The 20,879-nt window shown below is 36.9% G+C and overlaps 1 protein-coding gene across 7 annotated transcripts in view; it reads left to right on the top strand.

The window, feature by feature from the left end:
- The window catches only part of Rfx3 (regulatory factor X3), a 248,446-nt gene that overhangs the window by 190,364 nt on the left and 37,203 nt on the right, over positions 1-20,879 (top strand). For all 7 annotated transcript variants that reach the window (XM_075973779.1, XM_075973777.1, XM_075973775.1 and 4 more), the window contains 6 exons: positions 2,289-2,410; positions 4,185-4,297; positions 10,511-10,626; positions 11,057-11,211; positions 14,908-15,005; positions 19,461-19,610. In XM_075973779.1, coding sequence (XP_075829894.1) covers positions 2,289-2,410; positions 4,185-4,297; positions 10,511-10,626; positions 11,057-11,211; positions 14,908-15,005; positions 19,461-19,610 — 754 coding nt within the window. The remainder of the gene's footprint in view (positions 1-2,288; positions 2,411-4,184; positions 4,298-10,510; positions 10,627-11,056; positions 11,212-14,907; positions 15,006-19,460; positions 19,611-20,879) is intronic.

Raw genomic sequence — 20,879 nt, 5'->3', positions numbered from 1 at the left:
GCTATGCACTTTGTGAAGGTGGACTGTGATGCACCTTGGAAAATGTGCAAGGGTAGTAGCTGTCATCACTTCCTTTCAGGTTAAATCTCACTTGCCCTTTATATTCATGTCTATAGGACCGAATGCTGTGTAGAATAAAAAGAGCATGATTAAAAATAGTTAGACAAAAGCACAGTCATTGCATAATCCAATATTAAAACTTAATAATTTTGAATTTATACGGAATATTGCCAGATTAAATAATTAAAATTTAACTATTTTTATCTAAGGTAATGTACTTAACCATGAGGAAACATGCTTAAACAAATATACTCTTTTATTTTTGCTATGAATTTTTGTGTATGGAAAGGTTCAGCTAAAATCAAATTAAACCCTAAATGAATCAATGAGGAAACAAACCAACAAAACTTTCCTCATGAGATAAGCATGAAATCATTTAAGTCTTCCAGCACAAATTGGCGAGCCCACTGCTGGCCCACTCAGGTACACAGCCCACCTGCCAGAAAAAGAGTGTCTAGACTCCTCTAACATGATCTGCAGGGAGGAAAGCTTCAGGAGGGATACTGTGGAGCAGAAGGGTTTCCCATTAAATGTAAGGTCAGGTTTGAGTTCCTTTCTATCATTAGAGGACAACAACCAATGTTTTCTGCTTGAGAAGGCTATGGCTCTAAAACTATAGTGAGGATTATGCTTACTGTGCCCTGTTTCATCCTTCGCCTTCTGGCGTTCTTTCCCAGTGACTTCATCTGAGCATTGCGTGTATGGTGTTCACTAGGTCCAATCACTTACTATCTTTAGACAGAATTGAGACGTCTTTAAGTGTGTCCTCCTCATGTGTTAGGTACATTGCCATTCATAATAACCTCATATCAGGGTGGAGAAAATGCAAAGTTTTTTTTTAAGTACTGTTAGAAATGGGGTGGGGATTAAAAAACAAACACTGTAATGTAAATGAGGATCTTCCTAATTAACTTCATGATCTTTAGTTTTCACATTTTCTTAAATATCCAAAATGAAGGAACGTACATTTTGAACAAAATATACTTGCTGTATATTAGTCTGTGCTTAAGTGTCTGGGGAAATTTGCACGGGCTCTTGGTGGTAGTACTGGCGCTGTGATGATGATGTAAGTTACGATGGTGCCATTGGTAAGGATGGTATAAGGGTATGGTGATGGTGCTGCTGGTGGTGCAGGTGCTGGTGGTGCTGCTGGTGGTGGTGCTGCTGGTGGTGGTGCACGTGCGGATGGTACGGGTGCTGGTGGTGTGGTAGTTGTGCTTATGCTTGTTGTTGGTATGCTGGAGATGTGGTGGTGGTGCCGCCGATGCCTGTGGTAATGATAATGGCCGTGTTGCTGCTGGTGGTAGTAAAGATGGTATGGTATGGAGATGGTTCTGCTGGTAGTGTGGTGCTGGTGAGGCAGTGAAGTGATGTTTGTGATGTTTGGCCTCCAAGATGTCTGTTTTTTGACACTATAGCACATTTTCTCTGTGTTAGTAGCAAGGAATGTACATGAAGTTTAGAACTAGGGCCTAAAAACATACTGTTCTCTGACATTGATTACTTTTTGTGGCTATAATTTTTTTCCTTGGGGGAAACCTAAGGCCCTGTGCTTGCTAGTCAAGTGCCCTTACACCGAGTTAAATCCACCAAGTCCTCTTATCTCTAATTAGATAAACTAGGTTTGTAGATGAATTCTTATTTTGTTGCACACTGAAGCTTCTGGCATTTGTATTTGCAGCTTCTGATAAGAATCAAAGGAGATGAATGTGTTGAGATGCATAAGAGGCTTTCAGAAATCCGAAGAGCAGTGTGATAAGATTTGTAAATTGATCTTATTTTAAATATGTTAACTGAAAGCCCTTCATTTCTTTGCAAACTCTTTGATCTTCATTCAGAGTGAAGTTCCAGTGTATTTACATTTTTCACCTTAAGCCAATGGCCACCACAGTTTCTTTCACAATATATACTATGACTATAGGCATGAGCAACTTTGCCTCTGTTGTCCAAAGAAATGCCTCATAATTATTTCATTCTTTCATCCTTATGTCAATTTCTGGATTTTCACAAATGAATTTCTTTCTGATTTCTCTTTCCCTTTTTCTTTTTACAATTGGAGAAAAAAAGGTCTGTACATGACTTCATGAGAGTATCAAGAAGAAACATTCGACAATTATCTTGAGACATTGACAGAACTAGATTAAAACCAAATGCCTTAAAAGTTTGGGGAGTACAATAAAGCAAGGAATAATTTGGTTTGTTTGTTTTTTCCCGTCTAATATTTTTAGGTACAAGCCTATGCAGAAAGTGGATGGGGTTGCAGATGGTTTCACAGGAAGTGGCCAACAGACAGGCACATCTGTTGAGCAAACTGTAATTGCCCAAAGTCAACATCATCAACAGTTTTTAGGTATGTTAAGGTGTAATGCCTAGCTGCATAGTAGTTGCTCTTAGGATTTTGAAGAGAACATTCTCCGAGTAGAATGTCTTCAGATGTTAACTCCTTTAAAGGGGGAGGTTTGGTGCTGAAACTACAACCTTAAATGATAGTTCTAGTTCATCTTTATTGAAGTATTAAGCTATATGAAATCTTAAATGCATCTGCCTTAAAAACTCAGGGCTATGAAAGCGTTTTCAAGAGTTTATATTACAGTTGACTTTTGTGACCAAAATCATATTGTGTTTACTTCAGAAATAATGTCCAGTCCAAACAAATTCTTATTTCCTTGTATACAAAGTTACATATCCATAGTCTTAGATAAGAAAAATTATGAACATTTTAAATAATTTATTCTTTTAAATCGATTACAGTGCTTCCTATTTTTATAATTGTATAGAAAGAATACACGTTTCTTGATACTGATAATGTTTAGAAGCAGAAATTGAACATTTGAATATTTAAGCTGGAGCCAGAGGAGCAAAAGTGATAGTTCAGTTGACAGCTATTCCATCAATGAGTGTGCATAGTCTCCAAACAGTAGGCCAATATAAAGAACTGCTATTGGGGTGTTTGTGTATGCACACATGTGTGTGCGTGTGTGTTTATGTATCTGTGTGCATGTGTGTGTCTCTCTGTGTATGCATGCCTGTGCATATGTACATGTATGTGTCTGCGTGTGTGTGCATATGTATGTGTTTGTGTGTCTGTGTATGTGTGCATGTGTGTATGTTTTTATGGAGACAACTGGGATAGACTTTCAGGTTAGAAAGCTCCTGATCTTGACACTGTTATAGTAGTATTTCCTAAGCCAAAGTGCCCCATTGAGCTTTAAAACAACATCATGTTTTCTTTTGTAGTGGTAGTTGAGTTTTAATATTTAAGAAAAAAATTAAAAACAGGGCTACACAGAGAAACCCTGTCTCAAAAAATTAAAAATATACATGTTTTCTAGAGCTTTTAAATGAATATTATTCTTCCTTTAATTTTGAATTTATGGTAAGGAACTCACCAAAGTACATTACTAATTGTCAATGGCTAATGAGAAAAGGAGAGAAAAAGCGAGAGGACGTGTGTGATGTGTGAATTATAGTGTCATCAAGAGAGGGCTACATGATGTTTCTGTGCAACAGAAAATGTCATATCATTTGGGTATAGAATTGTATTGGGGCAGGTAGCCCCCAGGAAGAGCAGATTGGTGTAGGTGTTATAATCAGAAGACTGGTCCACAGCAGCTGATACCATGTTTCGTGTGTGAGAGATGATTTGATTATAGGATAGCATCATTCATCACATCAAATTATTGTTGTTAATATTTTTTTTAACTTTTTGGCTCTTAGTTTTATAACCTTCATTTTATGATTGTGTAAAAGGTATGAACATAATAAGTTTAAGGCTATGTTTATTTTTATATGGTTGGATAGCATAATAATAATAAAAATAACTAAAATTGCTACTGGCAAGCTCAGGTTGTTTTTCTTTTACTAAGAACCTATCCAATGCCCATTTTAATTAGAGTAAAGCTTAGTTTATACGAAATTCACAAGTATACTCCATTCATTCGCATGTTACATGCTGATAATGTTACTAAGTTTGGCTGGAAAATATTAATTTGAAAGTCAGTGATCTTTGGCACTCTGATCTCTAAATTTTCTTTCCTTTTTAGTCTTCTGAAAATTTCTCTCATTAATCTGTAATTGACACCATCCACAATAGCTTTTTTTCTGTTGTGTTGTCATGGTAACAGATGCATCTCGAGCACTTCCAGAGTTTGGAGAAGTTGAAATCTCTTCTCTGCCAGATGGAACTACCTTTGAGGATATCAAGTCACTGCAGAGTCTTTATCGAGAGCACTGTGAGGTAAGACCTTCAAACATAGTTTGAGCACATGCTATGTTTTGCCACATAACTTGTTAAAAACAAAATAATAAAGATTTTTTTTCCTAGAGAACAGAGAAGTTCTAGTTATTTTGAGCATTTCTTTGAACACTAATAAAATTCTCTTGTCTCAGTGCAAAGTGGGGGAATGCATAAAAGTGACAATCTCTATTTCTTAAACTGATTCTTGTGTCTTTTGATATAGCAGTTCTACTCTGGGTCTGTCTGTCTACAGAAAAATTGTACATATGTGTGACACAGCCAATGTACAAGGGAGTTTATTGCATTATTCTTTAAGAGTTTGCTTATAGTATCTAATTAAGAAAGATTAAGTCTGCTATAATTTATAAGTTGGACTATTATACACTCATAGGACTGAAAACTCTAAATAACTAAAAGGAAATGTGCTCCAAGGTATAATGTTAAAGCAAAAAAGAAAAAAAAGATACAGAAATTTTATATAACATATTGACCTTTGAACTTGCATAACTATCTTTCCACAAAGAAAAGTAAATTGTTAATAATATCTGTGTTTGTTTGAATCCCTCATACTCTCGGGTATGTGAACATATAGCCCTATTTAGGGAGGACTAGAAAACATGGCCTTATCAGTGGTAGTATGTCACTGGAGGTGGACTGAGTGTGTAAAGACTTGTACCATTTCAAGTTTGTTCCTTCTGCTTTATACCTGTGATTCAGGATGTGAGCCCTCCACTTTCTGCTCCTGCTTCCTTCCTTACCTTTGGATAGCTGTCTTAGACTCTAATCATCTGGAACCATAATCCCAGATAAACTCTGCTATATGTTGCCTTAGTTATGTTGTATAATCACACCAATAGAAAGATAACTAATACAGAAATTGGCTCCAGAGTGTGTGCTATTACTGTGAGGAACCTGAACATGTTGTTTTCTGGAGGATTGTAGAAGGCTTTGGAACTTTGCACTAGAAAAATGGCTGAAAGCTGTAAATAGGGCCTAATGGGGCCAATCCAATAGGATGTTGGAAGACAATAGTGCTAAGAGATAAGTGGACTGTAGAGGCCCAGCTAAAAGGATTTCAGAGTAGAACAAAATTAGTAACTGGACTATAGACTCTTCCCGTGATATTTGGGCAAAGAATTGGCTACTTTCTGCCCATGCCCTGTGAACTTGCCTAAAAATAAATAAATAAATATTTAAAAGTGGTGAACTCATTTTTTTTTTGTAGAGGATATTTCTTGGCAGTTTAATATCAACTCAATCTGTTATTTATTAGTAGTCCCTCTTAAGTAGATCTATAATAAAAAAATGGTTCAGAAATAAATACAAACTGTACAGAAATTCAAAGGATACTGATGAGTTTAATGCTGTTGCTAAGACTTGTACTATAAGAGAGACTACAATTGTTAAGGGGATTAGGGCCACTAAGGATAGGTCAGATCTGCAATCCAATAAAGGAAGGTACCCTCAGGGCAAGACCTCATTCAGCTAAGCTTCCAATTTGTAAATAAAGTATGAGGTGTTTTCTTAGGCTTCTGGAAAGCCACTTCAATTAAAAGCTGCTGCTAATGTGGATTAAGGGGGCCACAGTACATCCCAAACTGACAGCCGGACTTCTCAGTGTTGTCCATGTGGTGCTGGCTTCAGAGCCATGAAAGATAAGGAGGTGGTTTTACAGGGCTGCTGAGTGAGGTCAGGCAACAAGTGGTAGGGGAGTCCATGCCTAAAGGTTCTGAGAGGGAAAGATACCCTGAAAGTTCATTGAATGAAGCTGTGTAAATGAACCCTGGGTTGTTTTGGAGACCCTAAGATGTTGGAGATTTTAGAGCCATGAGATACCTGCACATGAGGCATGGAACCAACCCAAGAGAGGAAGATGTATGTTTCAGGCCACAAAGTTGGGGGAGCAGAACCATCTAAGCCCTTTGTTATCAGATATGGCATTAGAAAATTTGATGTTTTCCCTGCTATTCTTTCAGTCTTTCTTTGGTTCAATATTTCCTTGTTATTATCCCATTTTTTTCTCTTAGAATAGCAATGTATATTCTGTGCCATTATATGTTACACATACGTAATTTTTATTTTATAAGGTGTTAAAATTAAGAGATTTGCCTTGATTCTCAAAAGATACTCTGGACTTTGAAACAGTATTGTGACTGAAAAACTATGGGGAATTTAAAAGTTGAATTAAATGGACTTTGCTTTATAATGTAGCTCTGCTATTGTGAGAGCCAGTGAATAGAATATGTGGTTTCAGTGAGATGGTCCCTGTATGTAGTTTAAGGCAGTTGAATACTTGGTCCATAGTTGGTGGTGGGTGTTTTTTTTTTTTTTTTTTGTGGAGGCTTACTTAGGAGAATATGTGTCACTCGAGGTGGGCCTTGAGATCTTAAAGCCCCCCCCCATTTTGATTTTGCTCTGTTTTGTGCTTGCATTTCAAATTAGCCCTTTCCTTCTTGCTCCTGCTGCAGTGACTTTGCACTGCTCTTATTATCTCTAACCCTCCGGAGCCATCAGCCCAAATAGACTTTCTTCTGTAGGTTGCCTTGGTCATGGTGTTTTATCACAGCAAGAGAAAAGTAACTAATGCAGAACCCTTGTAAAAACAAACAAACATACAAACAGAACAAAAACTGGAGGCCATGATCAGTAGAAAGTCAGGTTTTCAGTGGACCCTCTTGAATACCACAAATGTGTGCTATTTAAATAAACTTAGTAAGAACTTTGTTCTTCTTCTTAGGGATCCTTTAGACCGATTTTTAGAATTGAAGTAGCTTTATCTCAGGAGTATTTATGATTTGCCTACAGTTTCAGGATTGGCCTGTGATTTCTAGAGAATTTCTTTTGACTGTTGACAGTGAAGGATGAAATAATAAGTCTCGGCTTAAAACATGGAAAGACTGTTTGAGGGCTTGGTTACTTACAGCTTCTCTTGATATTTTAGACCCCACTCCTACTACTCTTCTTGTGTCAGAATTGGTGACATTCGATAGGAGGGAAATTTCTCCATTCCAGTACGTTAATGCATCTGATAGTTACCTGGTAGAAAGGAGAATACATTGCACAGAGTTTCCTTAAGTGGTTTTAGGATTTAAGTAGCTTTATCTCAGGATTTGTGGTCTGCCAGCAGGCAAATGAAAGAGTAACCTGTGATTTCTAGACAAGTCCTTGCCTGTTGACAGCAAAGAATGAAATAAGAAGTTTTCATTTAAGACATATATAGGTTTTCCCCATTGCTCCAGAAATAAGATTACTTGAGTGAACCCAAGTGGTTGTCAGAGCTGCTAGGTTATTGACAACCAAGGACAAGTCCTCTCCTTATCAACATCTTGCTTGACAAAGTGTTCTTAACCTGTCTTACTCATTTCCAATACTTCTGCATGGTATAAGCCAGTTAGAATTCATTACCCTTTGTATAGTATGTTTTTCTGAGTGTTGGAATATTTCTAAGTCATGATTGTACACGTGGAAAAAAATTTACACCTATCTTGTTCAATGAAAATTATGTGAAAATTCTTTAAACAATTCCTCATTTATCTGTATCCAAATAAAGCCTTCTGTACACAGCTTAGCTTGTACAAGTATAATTCAGATTTTTTTGAGTGACTCATATTTATTCAGAGTGTAAATTGGAGTATAATTATTTACATTGCTAAAGAGTGTACAGTGAGATCATGCTAAGCAACAGATGCCTCCAATAAGATTAAAATAGTCTATAGATTATACAATTTTATGAAAATTCCAATTGTAATGAATAAATATGTTTTATGTGAAGAGACTGGGCACTCAAAATTAATCTGTGTAGGAAGTGACACTTCACAAAATAAACCCCTCTTGTTTCTCAGTTATCAATACTCATGCCATCTCCCATAGCGCAGAGAGGTATATTTAGAAAATTAAAATTCTAATTCTTTTTTGTTACATCTCAAAACAATTTAAATAAAGCTGCCTGGCTCTCAGATTCAATCCTGTAGTCATTTGCCATAGTCAGTAGAATATGGATTATTTTAATTTTTATTTGCCTATGTATTTAAAAATAATAGTATTTTAGTCACTTACAAAACTGCCTTAAATGATGTTGGTATTGGTATCAATTTCAAAGTGTTATTTGAGATTAATTTGAAGATACTGGATTTGTGATGTGTTGAAATTCTTGTCTTTGTTTTACTTCATATTTTCTATAGTTTATATTTTTAAGGTAGGATTATTCTATTTGGAATTCTTGTAATATATTTATCAAGCTATTTTTAAATATCACTAGTTTCATTCTCAGAGGTACATAAAGTGTTAACTGCCTCACACTTTAGAGACGTCTTTGGAATATGCTTAAGCTGCAGCTAAAGAAGCAGATATAAACACTTCCTTCTGGAGAGGGTTTTGATTTCGAAGGAGATGAGGGGAAACTATGCTTACTTTTGTTTCCAGAGCTTGTCTTCGGCATGTTTTAATCGTACTGAAAAGTTTTATAATGAACTGACTTCCTTTCCACTGTCCGCCACTTGCAGCATTAAGTGCTGGTTCTCAGAGCATGTCCCCCCTGCATGTACTTCCTGTCTCTGTGAGCCTCAAAGGCGTCCTCTAGCTCCCGCTTCAGCCTAGATCTAGACAAGTGCTGTTAAGTTAGAGTTGACTTTTCCTAAAATACTCAGATGGACTCTAGGTTGTCCACCCAAGAACACAGATGTTAGAATGCTTTGTCCTTGCTGAACAGGCATAAGTAGAGTGAGGTGATGTTTAGTTTCAATTGTCAGCTTTTCAAGTTCTCTAGAATTACCCAGCAAGAGAGTCTCACTGAGGGGTTGTTTAGGACAGGTTGTCCTGTGGGAGTGTCTGTGTGGGAATGTCCTGAATACATTAGATTTAGATTACATTTTAATAATTCTTGCTTAACAGAATGTGAAAAATAGTGTAACCTAACATGAACGCAAGATAAATAAATAAATTAGTTCATTGCTTGTGTTATGCCTTGTCATTTAAAAGCTAGAATATGAAGAATAAAAACAGATTACTAATTTCCATTTCTTTTTCCAACTTTGAAATGTTACATATCAATAAAGGAGATGCAATACATAAACTGTATCAGTTATTGTATCATCTTTTCTAAATCTGAGCAGTTAGTATCACCAAAAAATGGAAAGAATAAGAACAAAATATTCTTTTACTAATTATTATTTTTTCTATTTTCTAGGCCTCTAAAGTTTAGTTGATATACTATGTAAGCAATAGACATAAAACTCAGTTGATTACCTGATTAGTCTATATTAGTTTCTGTTCTATGGCTGTGATAAAAAAAAAAAAAAAAGAAAACCACGACCAGGAACACTTACAGAAGAAAGGGTTTATCTGGGCTTAGAGTCCCCAAGGGCTAAGAATCAGCCATGGCAGAGAGACATGGAAGCCAGCAGGAGGCAGGACAGCAGAAACAAGAGGCTGAGGATTCGCATCTTGAATTGCAAGCATGGAACAGACATAGAGAACTTGTAACAGCACAAGTCTTTAATATTGAGAAGCTCATCTCCAGTGGCATAGGTCCTCCAACAAGGCCATACCTCCTAAGCATCCTCAAACAGTGCCACCAACTGAGGACCAAGTATCCAAGTGCCCAAGACTACGGGGGATATAATACAAGCCACCACGCAGTCTGAAATGCAGTGTGTTGTTTCAACACAGAAATGATATAAACATTAGTAGCTAATGTTTGCCCTTTTGGAGTTGTTAAAATTCAGTCTGCTTTCATTTCAACAAGAACACACTATATAGACAAATCGTTAGTATTTATTTTCTTTTGTTGCTGATTCATTGAAATACAGTGGTGTTAGTGTTTCAGATTGTAAATGATTAAAAAAATTATTATTTGATTTTACATTGGTTTACCATATCTTTAAAAGGTAATATATTATTTCCATATGTAATTAATAGAATAGCTAGTTATTTTAGTTGTCTGTCTTTTGTGTCTTCTATGTCTTGAGTATGCAGTGTTCCTTCAGTGCTTACAATCTTTAGATGCTGTTTTGGAGCCACCAGCTTTCTAAGGCTCAGCAGACACACATGCCTGGTGTGGATCACCGCAAACAAGGCAGCGTGGAAAGGGTCAGATGTGTATGGGGTTCTCAGACCATGGAGGAACTGTAGCTGCCATGGCAGAAACATCTGGTGCTAAAGTAGAAGAACAAGGGACGTAAAGGAAGTATGACGGTTTTGTCATTTTGTTTTTAGGCAATATTGGACGTTGTTGTGAATCTTCAGTTTAGCCTGATAGAAAAATTATGGCAAACGTTCTGGCGCTATTCTCCCTCTACTCCAACTGACGGCACTACCATTACCGAATCAAGGTCAGAATCACTATGCTTTTCTGATTCATTTTCATGACCAAGTAGATGTCACAGCTAATAAGTTAGAGATATGTATACCAGTTGTGAACCTTACCTGATAACACTGAGTAGATTGACCATCCTAGGAATACACCAGACTGCTCTCCTGAGGTTTTAGTGTGTGTAGCTCCCATTTTATTGATTTGGGGGACTATGGTGTATCTGTGTCATGCTAGTGGATTACTATCCTATCTGTCTTTCAGACCATAAGAAAATACTAATGTACATAGGTAGCTCTGGGGGTGTGTTTGTGTATATGTCCAGCCATATGACACCAGTGCAATATGGTATAGTTCAAACCTCAGTAATATTTGATAAACTATATTTAAAGTCCATTTTCTGTTTTATCCTCATTTGCCATCTATTCATTTGCGACATTTATTCACGCCAGCAATCTGAGTGAAATAGAAAGTCGACTTCCGAAAGCAAAGCTGATAACTCTGTGCAAACATGAGTCTATCCTGAAATGGATGTGTAACTGTGACCATGGGATGTACCAGGCTTTGGTGGAGATTCTCATCCCCGACGTCCTTAGACCCATTCCTAGTAAGTTACATGGAGACAACTACGGATGCTTTTGTTCTCATACATACCACCCAAGCAATTGTGGGGATTGATGTTGCAATCAGGAATTATCCTAGTTTCATTTAAAATTGTCAGATAAAAAGCATGCAGCATATAGAACATTGCATGAACAGAACCTACAGGGACGCTATAGTGAAGGAAAAATGGCCTGCTTTCTAGTCTTTTACATTACTATTATTTTTAAAAGTTAACGAACAGCTATGACACCCTCAATAAACCAATTGTAAGAACAATCTTAGTTTGGTCAACCATGCAAAATTATTCTACTTAAGGCTGAAGTTCTCTGCATATAGCCAAAAAATATTCAAATCTCTAGTTGCAGACCATTCTCTCTCATGGTTGCTTAGAATTTGAAATAAATTGATTGCGGTTTCCAGTAGAGTTGAATTCCTTTATAAATTATTTACTCTGTTACCTGTGCCATCTTCAGAACTACAAATTCAGTTTCCATTAACACTACTGGTTAACTAGTATTTTGAGAGAAGAATCTAATAACTACACAAGTATTATGACCCACTATGAAGTGAATGGGAACTCCACTTACCTTTTTCAGTGACCAAGTTGTAGTAAACAAAGTTTTCTCTGTAACTGTTGGTGTAAATGCCACTACACACATTGTTAGAGGATGTTGGAGCTGCCTTATACCTGGATGAGCCGTACTAGTGACCTTAAGTTTTAAAGAAATGGGACTGTTTCCACTCTGACATTCAAAGCAATATTTTAGCTAGTGACATTGGCAGTATGCGCTTTAAATATGCCAACACAATTATTTATTATGTTATTATGGAAAACATAAAAATAGGGTTTAGTAGAAGAGAAAAGGAAGGTATTAACATTTGTATGTTTATACTTGCAAATACAAAGACACAGTGGAAAGTATAAATTCTTTTATATATTCATTACCCTAAAATAGATGCTTATACACATTTACATAGTATGCCAATCAATGTACATTAATATATGGAGGAGAAAGCAGAAACAAAAGAAGTCCCACTGGCATTATCTTTTATAAATTGCTAATGTGTTCTACTCTGTCTACACCAGGCTGCCTGACTAAAACAATTGATAAAAATTGATATTGTCACAGAAATTTCACCATGTCAGTTTCTGCTGGTTTTTGTTTCAGAATTTGATCATTTTTTTCTACTCTCCTGTTCCTTGTGCTCCAAGTGTTAATCTCTAGAGATGTTTAAAGGAAGTTGCATAGGCCAGCTCATTAGCCTATGACATCTGGCTCCCAGCATCCAGCTTCTCTCATGAGATACAAGGAGGTGTCAGGGAGGGCTTGCTTTTTCAAGAGAAGTCAACAACATCAGTACTCATTAAACAATTCTGAAGCCATATGCTTTTGTCTTAGCATCATACGGATTTAACAAGTCCCTGACTTAAATCTTGCATCAATTTGGTTTACTTTAAGCCTTATAATTTTAAGTATATAATACACTTGACCTTTGTCTTTTTAAAATGTGGTTAGAAGAATAGTTTATTCTGTCAGTAGTTTTTCTCTGCATTTACCAGAAAATGGGATCATTTTATTTCTCTGAAATTACAAGATACATTAATGTACTAAGCTACAAAAGAAATTTGGGGAATTCAATTTCCATTTTACAATGAGGCTCAACAATGTAATGCTTAAAATACAATGGAGATAGCTATTGCTGGGTTATGTGCTTTTTAATACTGATCTTGAGAAGGCTGAGGAGCTCCACTTTGGAATAGATTTTTAAATATCAAACCATCCATTTATGAGTCTTTAGAAGCTGTCAGAGTCAGTCTGCACAATTTCGATTTTATATGAATCCCTACAGAGAGAACAAACTTAATTTTATTTTTAAAAATTGTATTTTTTGGCTACTAGTACTTCACTCTACCATTTTCTGTCCAGATGGGATTTCTTTTTTTAGCTAAAAAGTCTGCACATCGTACTAATTTAAAGTCAGCTTGAAATGCCTATATTCTAAAATACATTCACCCGAAACATGGAAAAAGGAAATTAAGTGTGAATTATTGAATAAGATTTCAACTGGTAACACTTTAAATGGGCAACTGGGAATATAATAAAAGGTGGGCCAGAATATTACTTAGTATAAAAAAAGTAAATACCTAAACTTTTTAACATGCACAGTGTTTCCTTTTATATTATAATTTCCTTTCCATCAAGTTTTTCTAGATAAAATAGGGCATATATGAAATGCTTTAAAAATAACGTAAGAAGTTATTGGGGTCTTTTCAAATTAAATCATTATTATACTAATTATAGACCAAAATGGAAAATATAGGTTGCCAAGTTCAACCTTGAACAAAATTTTACTGAGTTTCAAGAAAGACTGTTAATTTTTTTCACTCCTTTCATTTCCATTCATGCCTGTACTCCATGATTCTAGGACGTAAACAGCAGAGAGATGTGTTTCTTCCTTCTCTTTTGACCAACATGGGATGCTTTGGAAATTTCCAGTTCAGCCTGGTTAAGAGTCTGCAGTCTCTCCCAATCAATATTTAAGCCATTTCAGCTCTACTATCCTGTTAAATATGTTTTAAAAAAAAAGACTCAGTTGTTTTATTATTAGGTGTTAAATTTTGTATCTTTCTGTAAATAACTTGAATATGCTAAATTTCCCTCTAAAACTTGTTTTAGCAAACACTAGCAAATAAAGTATCAGACCTGCCTGAGTGTAGAAAGGAAAATCCAAGACTTGGGTTCTGCTGTGTGTTCTCAGGGCAGCTGACTTAAGTAGAACTTTGGCTGGCAATATATCCCAGATCTGGGTATCTCCCAGACCCTATGGAATCTGCAGAGAGTAGTTTGTGGTACTGGTGCTTTAAACATTGTTAAACACCTGAATCTGCTCCCCACTGTGTGTAGGCCTGGGCACAGAGGAATTAAAAGACCATTGACTGGAAACACCCTGAGCAGACTCAGTAAGCAGCAGCTCCCTTGTAGTAGCAAAGTTAGCAATGATGACTGAAGATGTTTGTGGCCGTTTCATGACCACTGTAAAGTTCTCTCGTGAGACCTGTTCCATTCCAGGCTCTAACAAGTTAGGACTGGCTGTTTCAATAATGTCAGAGAAACATGGCTGTCTGTGACGGCAATCTTATCACTGATCTTTCAGCTCCTCCATGTGAAGTTGCAGTAGTCATCTGAAACTTTCATTCCGGCAATTATTTTTCCTCTACTTTCAGCAAAGATAAATACTCCAATTCATAGGTTCTATGGTAAAACATCAACTAGAAAAACAAAGCCTTGCACTGTATTTCATGTTAGCTAACAATGTAAAATGAGCTTTAAGTTTGAAACCAAAATGGAAAATCTTAGCCCTTGATCACAAAACTCTGTGTGATGTTTTGTCCACAGTAGAAAACCCCATAAAGTATATTCACAACTGGTATATGTTGCCATAAACAGGCAGATTTGAATGTTTTCATTTTCCCACAGGTGTCATCAGTGTCTGAGAACAAGACAGTTTTAGAAACCAAACATATTACTTTTAGATGCTTTAAGAAATTAGAAATAACCTTTCTTTTTAATCAATAAAGATAATATAGTTTCTGCTCGGTGCTATAAAAGTAGTATAAACATGTATTTTCCTTGTTCCAGCATAAAAATTAATGGCCTTAGGTATCTTTATTGTTCTGCCTTTATTTTTTATTATTTAGGTGCCTTGACCCAAGCCATTCGAAATTTTGCAAAAAGCCTTGAAGGTTGGCTTTCAAATGCCATGAACAATATACCACAGAGAATGATACAAACCAAGGTATGTCATGTCCTTCGATGGGGGAAGGCACATGTGCATGCTTGCTAAAGAAACTATCTCTTTACAACTAATTTTTTCTCATAACTGATCTTTATATATAAGTAGCACAATGTTATGCAGAACTAACATATGTATATTGTACATCAGAGCTGTTCTTCATGCCTAGAAAATCCTAGATTTCACGTTATCCCTATCTGGAATGTTAGTTTAGGTTAATGGCAAGATTGAATAGATACTATACTTTCATTCTGCTTCCAAAATTTATATTATGGGTTTTGGTAAGCAACTATATCCACCATTAGACTCCCGCAGTACATCTTTTCCTTTGTTTTATGTGTAGTGTGGCTCTGTTGAAGTCCTGTAGCCAGCAAGTCTCTCTAGAGCCACAATAGCTCCAGCACTTCCTATCTTGGTTTAAGCTTTGCACAGTGAGGCTGAGACAGGAGGACCATGAGTTCAAGTCTCGCCTGGGCTATGTAAGGAGCTCAAGGAGAGTCCAAGTTACTTAGTAAGAACCAGAAACTAGGAAAATAGCTCAGTGATAACATGAACAAAGCCTTGGATTCTAGTCTGAAAAATCACAAAAATAAAAGATGTCATTTGATTATGGCAGAAGAACCTTTCCAGTTTATAAAATCAATTGTAGTCCTAATAATGCCTCTGATAGCTGACATCACTGCCCTTCTCAGTGGCATCAAAGTGAACGCCTCAACAGATTGCCTGCAACATTGGTCATTTTGCTGAATTTCAGAAATAGTCTGGCATTTGCCCTTGCAGAGAATAACTTCTGCTCTTCTGCTCTTGCTGACATGCAGTTGTGTTTCTGAGGAGCTCTCGATTATTGAGACAGTTCACCTGATTAGGGAAGAGCTTTCTAGTCAGTGGCAATAGACTAAAATACCTGTGTTCAAGTCTTACCACTTCAATGAGTTTCTGTACAACCTTACTCAAGGTACTTAAGCTCTCTAACTCACAGCATGTTGAGATGACAGTTGAACCATGTGGCATACATATGAGATACTTAGCCTGGTGCCTGGCATGTGATATGTACTCAGCGAATCTAAACCACAAAAGTGGAAAAACACTTTCTCTTCAAGGGTATATGAGTTTGCTCAAATATTTCAGGCTGTCCTAATACAGATCACTTTTAAATGAGCCACCTTTGCAACGTCAATAAATTATTCTACTCAACCAACTGATTCTTCAGTATATGCTTCTTATGTACCCAAAAAACTCAGTATAATATGATATGTTCCTATAAATATGTTAAGACCTTTGGCATGTTTTGACACTGGGGTCATATTTACTGTGTATCTAACATTTCTATGAAAACTAGATATTTAGAGTTTTTTTTATTATCTTTCATATCTTCAAACATAGGCTAACTCAATTCAGTATCTCATTGAAAAACAAAATGTTCCCCTGCTAGAGGGACAGAGCTCAGGGTAGAGTCCTTGATCAGTATACAAAAGTCCTAAGTTCATTTCATTAGAGTAGTGGGGAAAAAATGAAAAGAAACACAAGGTTTAAGGAAAAAATGTGTGGGAAAGCTGAATTTCTTTCTAAACATACAAGCAGAGTTAAGAAAACCAAGGATTAAGCATCCTGCAGTTACAATAGTGAGAACTCATCGTTCAATCTAGGTCTGAAATAGATAAAGGGTGAGTGCCATAGCATCAGGAATCCTCCTTCTAAGTTTCCTCAGTGGTAGCCTTGGAAAAGGAAGAATATAGTCTGGGAGGAGTGAATACTCTGACCACTGTTGTCTTCTGCTTCCATCTCCTAACAATGCTCCATCCGTGATTAAATCCAGCTGGAAGCTGGAGGACAAAGGAGGCGCTCCTGTCACCCCCCCCCCCCCCCACACACACACACAGCCTTTCTGGCCAGAAAGGATGATGGACATAAAGGAAAAGGTGATTTTTGAAGGGTAAATGAATTTTTTTTCACTTGAAGAACTTTAAGTAAAAAAAAAATAGGTTCTTCTACTTGCTGATCTGATAAATGTATCTGGTCATAGAAACTTTGAACTTTGTTTCACCATCCAGTCTGCCAACTTGTAAACTAAAAGTTATAACAGTGAGTCGGGATGGCGCTGCTCTGAAAGTGGTTTTTGTTCGATTAACAATAATAGTTCTGTACAATTTACTTTTCCAAATAGAAAGGAATGTCCTTACTTGTCTAGTTTCTAGTTGTCCTAAAAAGGGTTGAGAGGTGGTGAAAGCAAACATTTTTCTACTTTTGTAGACAATGTAATTTTTTATTGTGATTTAGTAATTCACTTCCAAGGCAAAGAGCTGTAGAAAATGGCCTTTAATCTAACCTAGAATTCTATGCCAACGAGACACAATCACTCCTGGCGACACCACTCTACTCCCAAGAGAACGTTGAGCACCAAAGACACTCCATTGGGAGCTTGTCTTCTTGGCAAAACTGGCCTTTGGGTTAAGAAAAGCACAAACCTCAACTACTGACAAAGATACACAGTATCCATAAGTGGATAAAACAGGATTGTCTTATCTTGCCAAGACAGGGTAGGATAGTTCTAAGAAAGTTACTTACCTTTAGTAATGGTATGTCAGTTATGTTAGGCCTTAGGCAAAGTTGGTTGACTCAACATTGCAAACGAGACTTTGGGTGATTGCCCAGGTAGTCAGTTGTCTCTGACATTTGTTGCACATTTTGGATATCTCTCGTTTGTTAAGTAATATTAACTCCCTTCTCAGATCTTTGACGGAGTTAAAAGATTAGATAATTGTAGTTACTCTCTACATTATTTAGGCTCCTTGAGATAAAATTCTTAGCAAAACTTTTGTTATATGTTTCTTGCTCAATATTGTTTGTTATATTTATTATTTGTTACTGTAGTAATAGGGAGCGGCGGCGGGACTGCGTCCCCCAACACCCCAGCCGCCGGCTCGGCTCGGCTAGCTTATGCCCCAAATAATTACATGGACACTGTATTCTTTTAAACACTGCTCTGGCCCATTTCTAATAATCTATGTAGCGCCCCTAGGTGCGCTTACCGGGAAGATTCTAGCCTAAGTCCATCCTGGGTCGGAGCTGGGGCATGGTGTGCGTCTTCCCTGGAGCAGGTAGCATGGCATCTCTCCTGCGTCTGCTCCGGAGAGCGGAGCTGTGGAGTCTGACCTCACTTCCTCTTCCTCCCGGCATTCTGTTCTGTTTGCTCCACCCACCTAAGGGTGGGCCTATCCAATGGGCCTAGCAGTTTCTTTATTGCTTAACCAAGGAAATCAACAGATTGATATATGACACTCCCCCATCACTTCCCCTTTTTCTGTTTAAACAAAAAAGAAAGGCTTTAACTTTAACATAGTAAAATTACATATAACAAAACAGTTATCAAGTAAAAGTTACATCAGAAACATTTATACATATAACAAAATTGACCTTAAATCTCTATAAATAAAGCAAAATCTATACTAATGCAAATTATTCATATCTATATCATTTCCCCCTTTAAATGTAAAAAAACGTTTATAAACCATATTTGGGAACATGGGCGCAGTTTTTTCTCTCCAAACTGCTTCCTGCTGAATGGGGGCGTCGTTAATTAGGTCTTTCTTGGTATAACCTGTGTGCTAGTTTCATCTCAGTTGGCAGTTGAGCAAAGCAATTTTCTGAAGATGTTCACAGCAACCCTTCAGGAGGACGTGGTCCATCATACCAAATCGGAATTGAAGAAATGAACAGGGTCTCATCCTCTGTGAAAACAAAATAAGAAAGGCTTTAACTTTAACATAGTAAAATTACATATAACAAAACAGTTATCAAGTAAAAGTTACATCAGAAACATTTATACATATAACAAAATTGACCTTAAATCTCTATAAATAAAGCAAAATCTATACAAATGCAAATTATTCATATCTATATCATGTTACTATTGTATATAGTTGTGTTTGGTTTAGTTCTGTCTTATTTAGACATAAGGGGCATATTAACCAGGCTAGCTTAATATGAAACAGCAAATTTTAATGAAGGGATAGCTTACAACACCAGGGATCCAGTGATGAGCAGGAGATACAAAAAAGAGAGCAGCAGGGCTCATGCCTGCCAGATTTATACATAAACATTAGCCCGAGGCGAACACGCCCCCAATGGGCTGGGCTATCCCTACAGATTGCTACACTCAGATGCCAAATATGTGGGAGCTTGTTGTAAGTGTTGATATCAGTATACTCAAAACCAAATATTGCTTTGTTTAAGAATCATAATGTGCTAGGCAGTGGTAGTGCGTGCCTTTAATCCCATCACCCTGGAGGCAAAGGCAGTTGGATCTCTGTGAGTTCAAGGCCAGCCTGGTCTAAAAGAGCTAGTTCCAGAACAGCTAAAACTGTTACACAGAGTAACCCTATATAATTTATAAGTCAACTATTACCAAATGAATTTAAATGTTTCTAAGGGAAGCTTGCCTTGCTTGGGTTGCTGTAGGTTGCCGCTGTAAGTGCCTTTGCCCAGACTCTGCGAAGATACACATCGCTCAATCACCTGGCCCAGGCAGCCCGTGCCGTGCTTCAGAACACTTCTCAGATCAACCAGATGCTCAGCGACCTCAATCGCGTTGACTTTGCCAATGTCCAGGTACTCTACCTCCTTGTAAATTCTGTCTTTTAAAGAATGGTGTCAGTTATTCTAAACGAGGACCATCTGATGCATGCAACAATAGAATCAGTGTTGACAATCTCCTCAGAGATGGGGTTTTACCCCCATCAGACTAAACTGAACCCTTCATCTTATGGATAAAGTCAGCAAAGGCTTATGAACTAGTAGGTAACAGAATGCATCCATGTTTGCAATGGAGTTTAAAGGATAACAAATACCAGTCACTCAAGTTATGCCAAAAATTAGACATTCTTTGTCTGTGAGAATTTGAACAACTATTAACTGCTCTGTATTTCATTTTCCCAGCTGCACCAACTACCTTAAGTTGTTTAAATAGTGATCTGTGCCCTTTCAAGCAGGTACTTCTTTTATTACAGTAACCCACCTTGAAGAGCTAAGCACCTCTATTGCAATGTACATTGCAGATACCTGAGAAAATTCTTTCACTTAAAGAATTAACTGAAGTAAGTCTGGATACCTTGGATCAAATAAAATATATATATACATATATCTCTCCTAACCCTTGTTGCTCTGTGCGTTACACTTAGAAATGACTAATATAGGTTCATTATTAAAGTCTAACAAGTATTTTATTTATAATACTAAAGTAACAAAGTTAGTTGTTACTATGTAAAAATGATAACACCCTGAAGTATAAGCAACAAAGTAAAAAATGCATAATTCAACAGTTAAAATTGAAAACTTTTGGAGTTAACAAGAGACTACAAAAAAAAAAATAAAACAAAACGGTACTGCAAAGAAAGTCACAAGCTCATGTCTTGTAAATGCCCTATATACAGAAGCTGTAAAGAACCACTCTGCAACCCATTAATCAAAAACCACCTGATTTTAAAATGGCAAATAGACAAGTACTCAATAAACACATGAAAGGAGTCTCAGCATCGATCACCATGGGAACAGGAGTTAAAACCACAAGGAAATATCATTGCATGCACACTAAAATGGATATAATTGAAGACAGAAAATACCAGCTTTGGTCTCTGGAGAACTGGAGAAACTAACACTTCCTGAGCTGATGATGGGAATGGAAAGTGCCACAACCACTGGGACAGGCTGGCATCTCCCCAAAAGATAAATATAAACTCAGCATGTGACTGAGCAGCCCACTGCTTGGCACACATCCAGGAGAAAGGGAAACATGGCCACACAAGTTGACCAATCCTTGTCTAAGAGTCCTTGGGCTGGAATGTTTGGGTATTTTTGAGATTTTTTAATATTTACTAGACT

This window comes from Microtus pennsylvanicus, chromosome 5 (genome assembly GCF_037038515.1).
Source record: "Microtus pennsylvanicus isolate mMicPen1 chromosome 5, mMicPen1.hap1, whole genome shotgun sequence".
In the NCBI taxonomy this organism is placed as follows: Eukaryota; Metazoa; Chordata; class Mammalia; order Rodentia; family Cricetidae; genus Microtus; species Microtus pennsylvanicus.
Note: the sequence above shows the minus strand (reverse complement) of the source record. Positions and strands in the feature narration are given on the sequence as shown.